This window comes from Trichechus manatus, unplaced genomic scaffold (genome assembly GCF_000243295.1).
Source record: "Trichechus manatus latirostris isolate Lorelei unplaced genomic scaffold, TriManLat1.0 scaffold00016, whole genome shotgun sequence".
Classification (NCBI taxonomy): domain Eukaryota; kingdom Metazoa; phylum Chordata; class Mammalia; order Sirenia; family Trichechidae; genus Trichechus; species Trichechus manatus.
In genome coordinates this window covers 25,460,832-25,474,709 of record NW_004443952.1, presented here as the reverse complement: position 1 = coordinate 25,474,709, position 13,878 = coordinate 25,460,832, and the positions used below count along the sequence as shown (strand labels likewise).

The following is a 13,878-nucleotide window of genomic DNA, read 5'->3' as shown; positions in this document are numbered from 1 at the left end:
CATTGGTCCCCATTTGTCAGCGGACATGAGCCCTAGGATGTTTGAGGACGCCCCCTGTGGCAGAGCTGCTCGGAGCCCCACACTCACCCGTTCGTAAGATGCTCTGGGCCTTTGCATTGCCCAGTTTTGCAGCTTGGATGAGATGGAGTGCACCCACAGCTTCATCTTTTGGCACTGACATCCCTTCCACCAAGAGCAGGTCTTCTGTTTAAGTGGAGAGAGAAGGGCAAGCAGTAGTTAATAAGCTGTGGGCAGCCTGTGGGGAGGCCAGCCTTACAACTGTGCCTGTGGGCAGCAAGCCCCCAAGTAAAAAGACTCTTTTCATATTTGCAAAGCTTTTTATCATGCACAGATGTCCATATATACATTGCCTTCAAGGCTTTTGCTGCCCTCTTGCTACCTGGTAATAGTCCTCCACTCCGGCCATAGCCTCCTGCTCCTCTGGCTCCCTTGCTTTTGACTTCTAATATTAGAGAGAGTCCTCGAAATGTTCTTTTCTCCCCTCCCCTCCGAATTACCAGACAGACTCCTTCCACACTCACCTTCTTCCTTATTCATCCCAGGTGCAATGCTGCACTATTTGCCAGCACCCCACATTCTATGCAGTGTGGTGCAGCAGCTGAGGAACAACAGTTCAGTTCCCAGCTCTGTCACTACTAGCTGCATGACCGTGTCCATGTCACTTAACCTCTGTATGTTTCTTTCTTCTAGGAGATTAGAGTAATAATACCTACCCCTGCAGGATTGCTGTAAGGATTAAATGAGATAATGGACATAAAGTACTTAGTTAAATTCTGACCAGAGTAAATGCTCAATAAATCAGGTATTCCTGTTGTTATCTATAGTCCCTGTCTTTCTGTCACCATCACTCTGCCAGTCACCAACCCAGATCAATCCACCTTCCTAATCTGCTGTCACACTTGGGCTCTGGTGGGAGAAACACCCCAACCAGACAGACTACTACCTAGACACCAATTGGAGGTCTCCTATCTTCCCTGGGCCCTTGTAGCTGCCCTGGCCAGTTCTCCTTCCCATCCTCTCATTGCTCTACTAAACCTTCACCACCTCTTCCGGCCTAACCCTCCCCTCCACCACCACAACCATCAACAGATTTCTGTACTCCTGACCTCTCAGGGATACCCTTTTCTGTCCCCCATCTTCTGTTATTTGTTCATCTTCCCTCTTTCTTTCCCTCTCTTGTCCAAGATATCCCCATCTACCAGGGCTTTGGAGCTTTTCTCTTCCCACCTCTTCAGGGACTGTACTCTAAGGACTATAACACCCTTCTTCTCAACCTTCACACTTCTGTTCACACTGTTCCTTTCCATCTGCGTGTGCTGATGCGAATCCTTAAAGCACTTCTTCTCCGCTTATACAGGGTAGTGCAGGTAGCTTCTGCTCCCACTATTTGACTGGAACTTCAAGACATGCATTCACCCCTAAGCAGGCAAAAATTGGTCCCGGGGCAAAAAAATCTTATTCTTTTTATGTGTAAAACAAAGATATACATACATACATAAACAGATATACAGTATACCTGTGGTATTAACATTTCATGGAGGGGAGTTATTAGGGAAAAACAGGCTGCTTAGGGGGGTGATAATGAAAAAATCTTGAAGAATAGTTTTAAGGGCTTCAAATGATGTCCCTGTAGCCAAATCTAATGAACTTCTCTGATTGTCTCTTAACTGCAGCACTTAATACTACTGACTACTCCCTCCTCCTTGAAACACTCCCTTTTTGGCTTGTGTGGCATTACCCTTTCCTGGTTTTCCCCCCGTTTCTTTCCCTGCCCCTCAAATGTTGATGTTTCTCAGGATTCCACCCTCCTGGTCTTTTGACTCACTCCCTGGGTCTCATTCATAGGTTCAACTACCACCTTGATGCCGACAATTCCAAAATTCCCATCTCTAGCCCAGTCATCTCCCATGAACCATAGAGCCCTGTATCCAGCTGTCCCACAGGCACCTGGCCATCATCTTCCTGTTCTTCTCTTATATCCCCAACCCCAATTTGTCCAACCAGAAAGCTGGAAGTCACTCTAGAACTGTCCCACTCAAAGCCATCCTCCAAAAGTTACAGTTTAGTGAAGAATCTAAAATTTAGGTCTGACGTCTTTCCTCTAAAAGTTTTCAATGGCTTTGAAAAGAGAGATAGACAGCTCCATGATAATAGTAGGAGACTTCAACACACCACTTTCGGTGAAGGGACAGAACATCCAGAAAGAAGCTCAATAAAGACTCAGAAGATCTAAATGCCACAATCAACCAACTTGATCTCATAAGACATATACCAAACACTCTACCCAACGGCAGCCAAGTATACTTTCTTTTCTAAAAGTTTTCAGTGGTTTCTCCATTACCTGCTGGTCCTGGCTTACCTCTTGCTACACTACACTCTGCCTTGCCCTTCATGAACCAACACTACTGAAGAGCTCCCTTAGCCATCCAAACTTGCCTGGCTGATTCTACTTCTGCTCTGACTCTTAGCCCCCAGGACAGTACGCTGATACTCTTATCCCTGTATGCAGAGGGCGGGGAGGGAATTTTGGTGTCATTCTTATATGCACTACATTCCTTGGCCATCTTTTGTCATTACACTGGGCACACTATTATAATGATGTTAATTGACTTTCTCTTGCATTACACCAGAAACCATGCTGACTTTCATAACATGCCCATTAATAGCTTTAATTCAAACAGCTCTTTCAGGGTTAAAAAATTATAACATGTCCATCCATTTATTTCTTCATTAAAATGTGTACAAGTACCCACCCTGTGCAAGAGGCCAAGAAAACAAAGATGAAAGAAATCTTCCCCACTTTGTTAGAGGTCAAGACCCCTGTCCACCTTCACGCCTGAAAAGGAGGGGTGTTAATATGGGTCAAGATTAAGGACACTAGAATACGAGGGAGCTCAGCTTTTCCTTTAGGAAGTGAAAGGGGTAAACTTTTCAGCTCTTTTTGGGACTTCTACTTTGAAGTACCTGTTTACCATTTGGACATTTAATTCCTTAGGAAAAAGAAACCAACCATCATGTAGCTTTTTTGCTTCCCTCTGCAAGGCCATCCCAGAAGCATATGCTTCAATACACCCATGGCTTCCACACAAACAATCAGGCCCATCCAAAGACACAACAAGGTGGCCAAGTTCTGCAGCACAGAAGGAGCTTCCATGGATCAATTCATGCTGATGGATGATGCCACCGCCAATTCCTACAATGAGAGAGAAAATTATTGAGGTAGCTCTTCACCTGAAACAGAAAAATATAATATGGCAATGCCTCATCTGTTTAGCATTGCTTTGCAATGTGAGGTTCTATAAAATGCCCATTTTTCTAGATAGTTGAAGCTTACTAAATTACTAAGTACCAAAGCTTTGTATGAAGAATTTTGGATGGAAATCTGTTTAGCAGCTCCTCTGGTGCCCTGTGTCACATCTGCTTGGCGCACTCTGACATCAGCCACAGCTATGGCAGACAGTTCAGTGTTTCAGACTCACCCTAAGCACACACTGCCCATCCACTCTGCTTTCTGCACAAAGGCTTTTTCCCAAGGCCAGAGGCAATCTTCAACCAAGGAGGGACAGGAGCTAGCAGATTCAAGCGGACAATTCTAGATGGTATTCTGCAGGCTTCTTGGGAGGTTCCAGCAGATTTCAGCCCCCACTGATCGAAGGCAACTTCTATAATGCATCCATTAATGGCTTTCTTCCTGCTCTGCTTCACTCTTCCCACTTGGTCACTCCTGCTTCTCAGGACTGCCTTCAAGATAAAATACCTGTACCTAAATCCTTGTCTCAGGCTCTGTTTTTGAAGAAACGACTGTCTTTTGTTATAATGGAGTTTGGGAGTTATGAAGGATTAAACAGCATTTTTGCCCAGAAGGCTCTGCTTTTTAGAGTTGTTCTGCCATCTGTTACTTCTTGTTGTACCTATTCTTTAGCTTCCAACCTTTTAATTTGCAGCTTACTAACTGCTTTAAGATAGGAAATGGCATCCAAACTTGCTAAAGCTGTATTCAAGACAGACAGGAAGTGCATCAGCTAAAGTGCAGGAGGTTAAAAGTGAAGTAGTGTAATGCAGAATTTAAAAACACACAAGTTTGAAAGTTAGACATGTCTGGGATGAAATGTGGTTCAACCCCTTTCTAGCTGAATCTGTTTCCTCATTTAGGATGTATGGATGTTAATGAAATTTTTTCTAGAGGAGATAATGGCTGAACAAGTCTACTAAGGAGAGTTGTTATGTGCCGTCTAGTTGATTTCAATTCATAGTGACCCTATAGGACAGAACAGAATTGCCCTATAGGGTTTCCTAGGCTGTAATCTTTACAGGAGCAGATCACCAGGTATCTTTTCCCACAGAGCAGCTGGTGGGTTTGACCCGCCAACCTTTTGGTTAGCAGCCGAGCGCTTAACCGTTGTGCCACCAGGGTTCCTTCTGTTTCCTCATTTAAAAATCAAACGGGGGAGGTCAGAGAAAATGGTGGAGTGGGGCATTCCAAAGTCCATCCCGCCACAAAAGCAACAAATAAACTGGCAAAAACTGTCAGAACAAACTTTTTCAGGCCTCTGAAAACTAGCCAAAAGCTTACAACAAGGAAGAACAGCTGAATTTCGATAAGAGAGCTTTGTGGCTCCCGGCTTGGTGGGACAACCACCCACATTCCAGTATAGGTACCAGTACTGGGGAGAAGAATGGGCCTTATTCTCAAAAGAATTGTGGTAGTTTCTTTTGACCTGTCTGGTGGCTCCCTGGAGAACTGGCTCAAAGGGCTTACTTTTATCTCACCTAACTCAGTGCTGAGGAGAGTAACTTGGGTCACAGGGACACAAACATACTTGTATGTCCACTGTAGCACTATTTACGATAGCTAAAAGGTGGAAACAATCCAAATATCTATGAACAGTTAAACAGATATTATGCAGCCATAAAGAAAAAAGTTTTGATACATGCTATGACATGGATGAACCCTGACACTGGCCTTACTAGACAAAGACTTTAAATCAAGTATTTTAAATATATTAAAAGAGCCAAAGGAAACCAAAGAACTAAGGACTAAAGGAAAAAACTAAAGACCAAAAGGGCTAGAGGAAACTATGAGAACAATGATGAGATGAGAACCATGTCTCTATTTGACACTCAAATCGAGAATATCAATAAAGAGTTAGAAATAATAAAAAGGAACCAAAGAGAAATTTGGGGGTTGAAACTTAAAATAACTAAAATGCAAGTTATTGTACTTTTTCACTAGAGGGGCTCAACAGCAGATATAAGCAGGCAGAAAAAATCAGCAAACTTCAAGATAGGTCAAATTGAGATTATCCAGTCTGAGGAACAGAAAGAATAAAAAAGAAACCTGTGGGCCACCATCAGGTGTACCAGCATTAGTGGTGCTAGGGACTGAGAGGAAGGAGGAATTGGGATTAACTGCTTAATGGATATTGGGTTTCTTTTTGGCTGATGAAAAAATTCTAGAATGGAGGTGATGGCTGAATGACACTGTGAAGATATGAAAAACCACTGAATTATACGTACATTTTTAAAAGATTAAAATAGTGAATTTTATGTTATGTGAATTTTATTTCAATAAAAATGTGAATTTTATTTAAATAAAAAAACAAATGATAAAACCTACTTCACAAGTGGTTAACAGATAGTACCTATTATTATTACAGTGAACACTGATTTTCCTTAGATATCAAGAAGTATTATAATCCCTAGCAGACAGATGAGGAAACTAAGGATGAGAGGTTAAGTACTATTCCCAAAGTCATGGAGCTAGCTAAGTGCCAGAGCTGGGATTCATACTCAAGTTCAACTTTCTTCAAAGTCTGGACTCCTAACCACTATGTACATTTTCCTCAAAAAGATGGATAAACTTTAGTATTTTTTCAGCAAGAAATTATAAGGCACAATAGGAAGGACCAACTTAACCCAAATGTACCTTTCTAGCTCCTGGAGCAACCTCCTCTTTTTACTCCTCTTACCTGTGCCTGTGATAAGTGTCACAAAGTTTTCCAGTCCCTTTCCTTGGCCAAATTTCCTTTCTGCCAGGGCAGCACAGTTGCCATCATTGTCTACCCATACAGGGAGATGCAAAGTGTCAGACAAGGGGGTCCTGAGATCCACAGAGTTCCATTCTTGGATAAGTTTTGTTGAATGTAGCACAATTCCTTCCCGAGGATTTACACGGCCACCCGTGGAAATACCTAAGCTCCACCACAAACCCAAGGAAAATAATTCTGATTAGTAACTGTAGGAGAGAGTGCTAACTTTCTTGGCTCAGAACACAAATCAATTCACTCAAAATCTCCTAAGGCAAACGCCACCCAAGAACTGCAAGGAAATACAAGGCAGTTCTGACGGAAGGCTGCAGTTCCCTACAGATTTATACCACCAATGCTTTCCCCATAATGCTTGTTGGTGTTCCCGGCAGTCCCCATGCTGGGTCTCATAGACAGGACCTGGAGCCATCTACACACGGGGCCAACACTGACTTGATGTTCAGTCTTGCATCAGAACTTAGTAAACTTTGTACATAAAAATGAACATTGCCTGGATATGTAATTCACAATCTCACCTACTCCCAAAATCCTGCAGTTCAGTTTTACAGCTTCTGCTGCAGCTTCCACACACATCTGCAGGATTAAATCAATCCTTTCTTCATAGGTTTTAGGGTTGAACTGAGTGTACTTCTTAACTACTTCACCCTACAAGAGGAAAAGCAACGAAGTCTGTCTCACTGGTCTTAGCTAAGGAGAACACCATAAATCTTTTGACCTTTTTCATGGTAAGTCAGACATTGCTGTAGATTGAGATGACTGCACAGGAGAGAGCTAGTGTCTGGCTTGCGCTGGTTCCAGAATAAGCTCAAGTCATTTCCTGGGAAGCCATCTTGGCATATGGTTGTTGAAGCAATGAAAATTCCACAGTCAACCAGATGAGTCCCTGTCTTAAGCTAATCTAAATCTCGTTCGTTCAAAGGTCATATTTTACTTCTTCATTTCAAGTTGACAAATTTTTCTTGCTTAAATACCTAGGTAAATAAATAGATACACTAAGTGGATGATTTCTAGTCGGCTCTAATAACTGAAGCCAGTAATGCTACGTATATCCTATTTACTCAGGTTTTTCCATGCTGACAGGCACAAATACCACACTGTTTAAATTACTGTGCTTTGTGATATGTTTTAGTATTAGACAGGGATACCCATTATCCATTGCCATTGAGTAGATTCCGACTCATAGCCACCCCATGTGTTACACAGTAGAAATACTCCATATGGTTTCTTGGCTGTAATCTTTACAAAAGGAGATTGCCAAGCCTTTCTTCAGTAGTGCCATTCGGTGGGTTCGAACCACTGACTTTTAGGTTAGTAGTCAAGCATAAACTGTTTGTACCACCCAGGGACCTTATGAGACAGGGATGGTCCCTCCTAATTACTCCTGTTTTTTAAAAAAAGTTGTTTTCTTTACTCTTCTCACTTGTGTATTATTTTAAAGAAATTTCAAAATAATGTTGTTAAAATTTTTTAAATCTTATTGATTTAGGATTATTTTATTAATTAAAAAAATTCCATCGAAATGTTTACTAGAATTATATTAAATTTATGAATTTGGAAAGTGCTGACATTTTAAAAATAGGACTCTCATCTAGGACTTTTTTTAAAAAAAAATTTTTAATTGTACGTTAGATGAAGGTTTACAGAACAAACTAGCTTCTCATTAAACAGTTAGTACATATATTGTTTTATGACATTGGTTAACAACCCCATGTCAGTACTTTCCCTTCTCGACCTTGGGTTCCCTATTACCAACTTTCCTGTCCCCTCCTGCCTTCTAGTCCTTGCCCCTGGACTGGTGTGCCCCTTTAGTCTCATTTTGTCCTATAGGTCTGTCTAATCTTTGGCTGAAAGGTGAACCTCTGGAGTGACTTCATTACTGAGCTAAAAGGGTGTCCGGGGGCCATACTCTCAGAGTTTTTCCAGTCTTTGTCAGGCCAGTAAGTCTAGTCTTTTTCTGAGTTAGAATTTTGTTCTACATTTTTCTCCAGCTCTTTCCGGGACCCCCTATTGTGATCCCTGTCAGAGCAGTCAGTGGAGGTAGCTGGACACCATCTAGTTGTTCTGGACTCAGTCTGGTGGAGACTGTGGTAGTTATGGTCTATTAGTCCTTTGGACTAATCTTTCCCTTGTGTCTTTGTTTTCTTCATTTTCCCTTGCTCCTGAAGGGGTGAGACCAGTGGAGTGTCTTAGATGGCTGCTCACAGGCTTTTAAGACTCCAGACACTACTCACCAAAGAAGAATGTAGAGCATTTTCTTTATAAACTGTTATGCCAATTGAGCTAGATGTTCCCTGAGACCATGGTAGGACATTTTTTTAAGCCTTTATGTTTTACAGTAAAGTTATATAATTTTCTTTATGTAGATCACATGGTTTTCTAGTTTAGATTATTCTTAGGAGTTTCTTTGTTGTTGTTCTGAATGGAATCTCTTCTTCCATTATATTCTCTGGTTATTAATGGTTTCTATATATCAAATATGAGGACTAAAGCTGCCATTAATGAATGTCATTAAAAATAAACCTAAAGGAGTGCTTCTCAACTGCTACTGAGCATCAGAATCACCTGGGCAGCTTTTAACAACTATTGATGCCTGGCTCCCACCCCCAGAGATTCAGATTTAATTAGCCTGGGGTGGGATCCAGCTTCTGTATTTCTTTTTAAAGCTTCCAGGTAATATTATTATGCAGTCAGGGTTGACAAACACATACAGAAAAGCTCAAATCTTTACCTATAATTTCATATAAGTAGACAGTTACTGATATTCACATATTAATCATACTATTCATCTATTTTGTTTTATTAGTTCTATAAACTTACTGGAGCCCTGGTGGCTCAGTGGTTAAGAGCTTGGCTGCTAATCAAAAGGCTGGCAGTTCAAATTCACCAGCTGCTTTTTGGAAACCCTATGGGGCAGTTCTACTCCATCCTATAGGGTCGCTATGAGTCAGTATTGACTCGATGGCAACGGGTTTGGTTTTTTGGGTTATAAGCTTGTTGGTTTCTTCATATTGTCTATAAATATTTTTTTTCTTTTATCCTTTCCATTTAATATTCCTTTTTGCTGTTCCTTGCTTTATTTATTCCCTTCATAACTTCCAGAATTATGTTAACTAATGTTGCAGACAATGCCCTTCTTTCCTTCTTGATTTTAATAAGAATGCCTCTAGAATTTCACCATTACAAAGGATGTTGGCTGTTGATATGGAATAGATGATCTTTATGTTAAGAAAATATTCCTCTATTAATACTTTTTCAAGAGTATTTATAAGGGAGACCTTTTAGCTTCTCTTGAGAATGTCATTTTTTTTTCTTATTTGACCTAATGATATTATATTAACAGATTTGTTTTAACTTTATGTTTAAAATACTCATTATTTCTCACGAGTTCCTGAAACTTTATACATTGACAACATTTTAAACAAAGACTTTTCTGTTAGGCTTATTCTCCCTCATTAAGTCATCAGAGCATTTTAACGTGGACAATTTGGTACTTTTATGAAGGCTCTCTCAACCTCTGTAAACACTGTGGTTTATGGTTTGGTTAACAGATTGAAGGTATATTGTACTCAGTAAAGAGCAGTTGCAAAAGGGCAAAATGGAAAACCGACACAAGTGATCATGTTCTAGAGGAGATATAATTCCCTTCACCATATGCAGATGTTCTCACCTGGGCAGTTACAGTAACCAGCATACTCCATGCTCCAGCTATTACCAAGTACAGAATTTTAGGCCTCTTGGGTGGCAAAAGCCTTCTCTGGTGCCTAAGGGGTCTCCCCATTGTCAACTCAGGTCAACTACCTTGGACTCCCTAAGAATCTACTTCTTGGAAATTTTAATGATTAGTAAAATGGTGAGACAAACACAGTGGATCCAAAAGTCAATGCTGTGGGCAGATGACCACAAGCATTTGTATGTGTTTCCAGTTCTACTTTCCAACTATACTTTTAAGATCAATTACTCAGAAGGGATATAAAATTAAGAGTTTAGGAGTTATTTTACCTTCATGCTGACTATTGCAACTCGGAGGTTTGTCCCACCCAAATCAACAGCCAAGGCACTTAGAGTTTCAAGAATATGGTCAATATCTTGAGAGATATTCTCCTTCACCGGAGGAAAGCAGAATTTCTTTTGTAGTGGTTCTTGAAGATCAATAGATTTGAGAAATTTTAAAATCCTGGGAACAGCATTCCCATCTCCATATATCTTTGAACTGCAATATGTAAACGGTCAATTAAATTAAATGCTTCTACCATACATGTCAAATATTATTGAAAACATGGTATTAATGGAATCTGAGACTTCAGATAAAGAATGGGCCATGCTTCTTCATTTTAAAATAACAACATTTGGATCTCTTCAGCAACACAGTAACTAAGTACCCACATATTACCAACAGAAAGTCTAATTTCATTGTTGATTGAAATACAACTATTTCCAACATGAGATACCATTAACAAAATGCCTATATCATCAAAGAAACATTATCTTTGTTAAGCCAATTTAAGAATATAACAGTTCTGAACAGTGATTTTCTTTTCTTTTCTTTTTCTTTGCTTTTTCAGTTTTTATCTTTACGTCCCTGGGAAAACAAAATGGCATTCAGAAATGACATTCAAATATAGGAAAAATTTCATTAATCTGAAATAGAAAGCAGAGCAGTCTGAATTAATTAAAATACTGAACTAGACTATTTTTAAAGAGTATCAATGACGTTACTAATACAGAAATTCAAATTAGGCTAGCGAAGTATTTCCTAGAAAAAGTGCTACATTAATTAGCTGAGAAAAGTAAAAAATTATTCCATATTGGAACCCTTAGTAGAGTAACAGGGGATATATTAGCAACTTCTGTCTAACCAGCAGCTAGGGGCCCCCAGGCATGCAGAATGAGAACTGTGTTAGGATGATTAAACAGTGATCACAGCTTTAAAATGGTGCCTGAGGCAGCTGCGCTTTTAAATCACCCCCAAAAAATGGTTCTATACTCACCAAGGGTACTGTTTACCAAACTGAAGGTGCAGTGCTTGCAATATTTTGTCTTGGGTGTCGGCATCCCGGACATGAAGAACATTCTCCCCTAGGTAAATCCAGTGACACGTTACAAGGATTTGGAAGTGGGAATAACCAAAGAATGAAGAAATTAGGAGTGTGTTGTGCTCATAATTATCCCTGAAACTAGAAGCCTTCAAATGTAAGTCTTCTATTAGTAAGACATCACCTTTTCACTTTATACCTTTTAAAGCACTCTCGGCAAGATTTCCAAATATAAAACACTTAAGGGCACTAGGATGCTTTATTCCCAGAGAGAATAAATCAAGTTTTTGTCCCAAAGAGAAGAAAGTTTTTGTTGCTTATTGAAATAAGTAGATTAATCTAGTATCCACTTACTACTCTTCTAGTCACCAGGATTTCTGGGTTCATGGAATTGGGGTGACCCACTCAGGCGATCTGCCCTTATGCTTCCTTTCGAACCTTGAAGGAACTGGTTCCCTGTAATCACCTTCAGGTCAAACAATAGCTTAGTAAACAACTTAACGGAGAATGTTTTGCCTTAGGCATTGGGTTCTTTTGGAAAATTATCTATGTGCAGCCAAATTCTAGAAGCAGAAACTCTAGGGTCTAACTAGAGGTTGTGTTTTAGGATGTACAGTATGTCCTTGGTGATTCTGTTTCTGTAACTGATGGATCCTGAAACCCTGCTGGTGCTTTGATGTTATCGTCTAAGAAATTAACATAACAATGACCTATATAACCCGCTTTCACTGTTCCCTCTTCAGAGTGCCTTCCTGATATGGTACGTTCAGGTGACTGCCTGATTCTAATAGTATTTACTCACAATAGATATATTCTGTTACACTAATTTTTGGTGTTTCTCTATGCAATTTAGGTTTTTGACACCTGCCTTCCATCTACTTGGCCAGCCATTCAATCAGCTGGTCAGCCAAGGTGGGTCAGTTCGTCAGCCAGTCAGCTGTTCAGGCAGTCACTTTTTCTCTATCATATCAAGCTATACATTTTCTAAACAATGTGAGGAAGTAAATACAGGCATACTTCAGAGATCTACGGGTTCAGTTCCAGGCCACTGCAATAAAGTGAATATTGCAATAAAGCAAGTCACACTAATTTTTTGGTTTCCCACTGCAAAGTATGTTTATACAATACTATATAGTCTATTAAGTGTGCAATAGCATATGTCTAAAAAAACAATGTACACACCTTAATTAAAAAATATTTTATTGCTAAAAAATGCTAACCATCATCTGAGCCTTCAGTGAGTTGTAATCTTTTTGCTGGCGGAGGGTCTTGCTTCGATGTTGATGGCTGCTGACTTCCCAGCGTGCTGGTTGCTGAAGGTTGGGGTGGCTGTGGCAATTTCTTAAAATAAGACAACAATGAAGTCTGCTGCATCAATTGACATCGTTTCACAAAAGATTTCTCTGTAGCATGCGATGCTGTTTGATAGCATTTTACCCACAACAGAACTTTCAAAATTGGGGTCAATCTTCTCAAACCCTGCCACTGCTTTATCAAATAGGTTTATGTAATATTCTAAATGCGTTGTTGTCATCTCAACAATGTTCACAGCATCTTCACCAGGAGTATATTCCATCTCAAGAAACCACTTTCTTTGCTCATCCATAAGAAGCAGCTCCTCATCCAGTTTTATGATGAGATTGCAGCAATTCAGTCACATCTTCAGGCTCCACTTCTAATTCTAGTTCTCTTGCTATTTCCACCACATGTGCAGTTACTTCCTCCACTAATGTCTTGAACCCCTCAAAGTCATCCATAAGGGTTAGAATCAACTTCTTCCAAAGTCTTGCTAATGTTGATATTTTGACCTCCTCCCATAAATCACGAATGTTCTTAATGGTATCTAGAATGGTGACTCCTTTCCAGAAGGTTTTCAATTTACTTTGCCCAGATCCATCTACGGAATCACTATCTATGGCAGCGATAGCCTTACCAAATGTATTTCTTAAATAATAAAACTTGAAAGTCAAAATTAATCCTTGATCCATGGGCTGCAGAATGGATGCTGTGTTAGCAGTCCTGAAAGCAACATTAATCTTCTTGCACATCTCCATCACAGCTCTAGGGTGACCAGGTGTATTGTCAACGAGCAGTAATGTTTTGAAAGGAATCTCTTTTTCTGAGCAGTAGGTCTCAACTGTGGGCTTAAAATATTTAGTAAACCATGTTGTAAACAGATAACGCTGTCATCCTGGTTTTGTTGTTCCATTTATAGAGCACAGGCAGAGCAGATTTAGCATAATTCTTAAAGGCCTTAGAATTTTCAGAATGGTAAACGAGCAGTGGCTTCAACTTAAAGTCACCAGCTGCACTAGCCCCTAACAAGAGAGTCAGCCTGTCCTTTGAAGCTTCGAAGCCAGGCATTGACTACTCCTCTCTAGCTATGAAAGCCCTAAACGGCATCTTCTGCCAATACAAGGTTGTTTCGTCTACACTGAAAAGCTGTTGTTTAGTGCAGCCACCTTGATCAATTAGCTAGATCTTCTGGACAACTTGCTGCAGCTTCTACATCAGCACTTGCTGCTTCGCATTGCACTTTTATGTTATGGAGATGGCTTCTTTCCTTAAACCACATGAACCAATCTCTGCTAGCTTCAAACTTTTCTTCTGCAGCTTCCTCACCTCTCTCAGCCTTCACAGAATTGAAGAGAGTTAGGGCCTTGCCCTGGATTAGACTTTGGCTTAAGGGACTGTTGTGGCTGGTTTGATCTTCTACCCAGACCACTAAAACTTTCTCCACTATCAGCAATACAGCTGTTTTTCTTTCTTATCATTCA

The 13,878-nt window shown here is 40.2% G+C and overlaps 1 protein-coding gene across 6 annotated transcripts in view; it reads right to left on the bottom strand.

The window, feature by feature from the left end:
- GNE (glucosamine (UDP-N-acetyl)-2-epimerase/N-acetylmannosamine kinase) overlaps positions 1-13,878 on the bottom strand; it is a 43,469-nt gene that overhangs the window by 3,844 nt on the left and 25,747 nt on the right. For 5 of the 6 annotated variants that reach the window (XM_023727514.1, XM_023727515.1, XM_023727513.1 and 2 more), the window contains 6 exons: positions 11,057-11,144; positions 10,068-10,278; positions 6,584-6,713; positions 5,991-6,212; positions 3,032-3,214; positions 88-204 (listed from right to left, as the gene is read on the bottom strand). In XM_023727514.1, coding sequence (XP_023583282.1) covers positions 88-204; positions 3,032-3,214; positions 5,991-6,212; positions 6,584-6,713; positions 10,068-10,278; positions 11,057-11,144 — 951 coding nt within the window. The remainder of the gene's footprint in view (positions 1-87; positions 205-3,031; positions 3,215-5,990; positions 6,213-6,583; positions 6,714-10,067; positions 10,279-11,056; positions 11,145-13,878) is intronic. The other variant, XM_004372267.2, reaches the window with a different exon arrangement.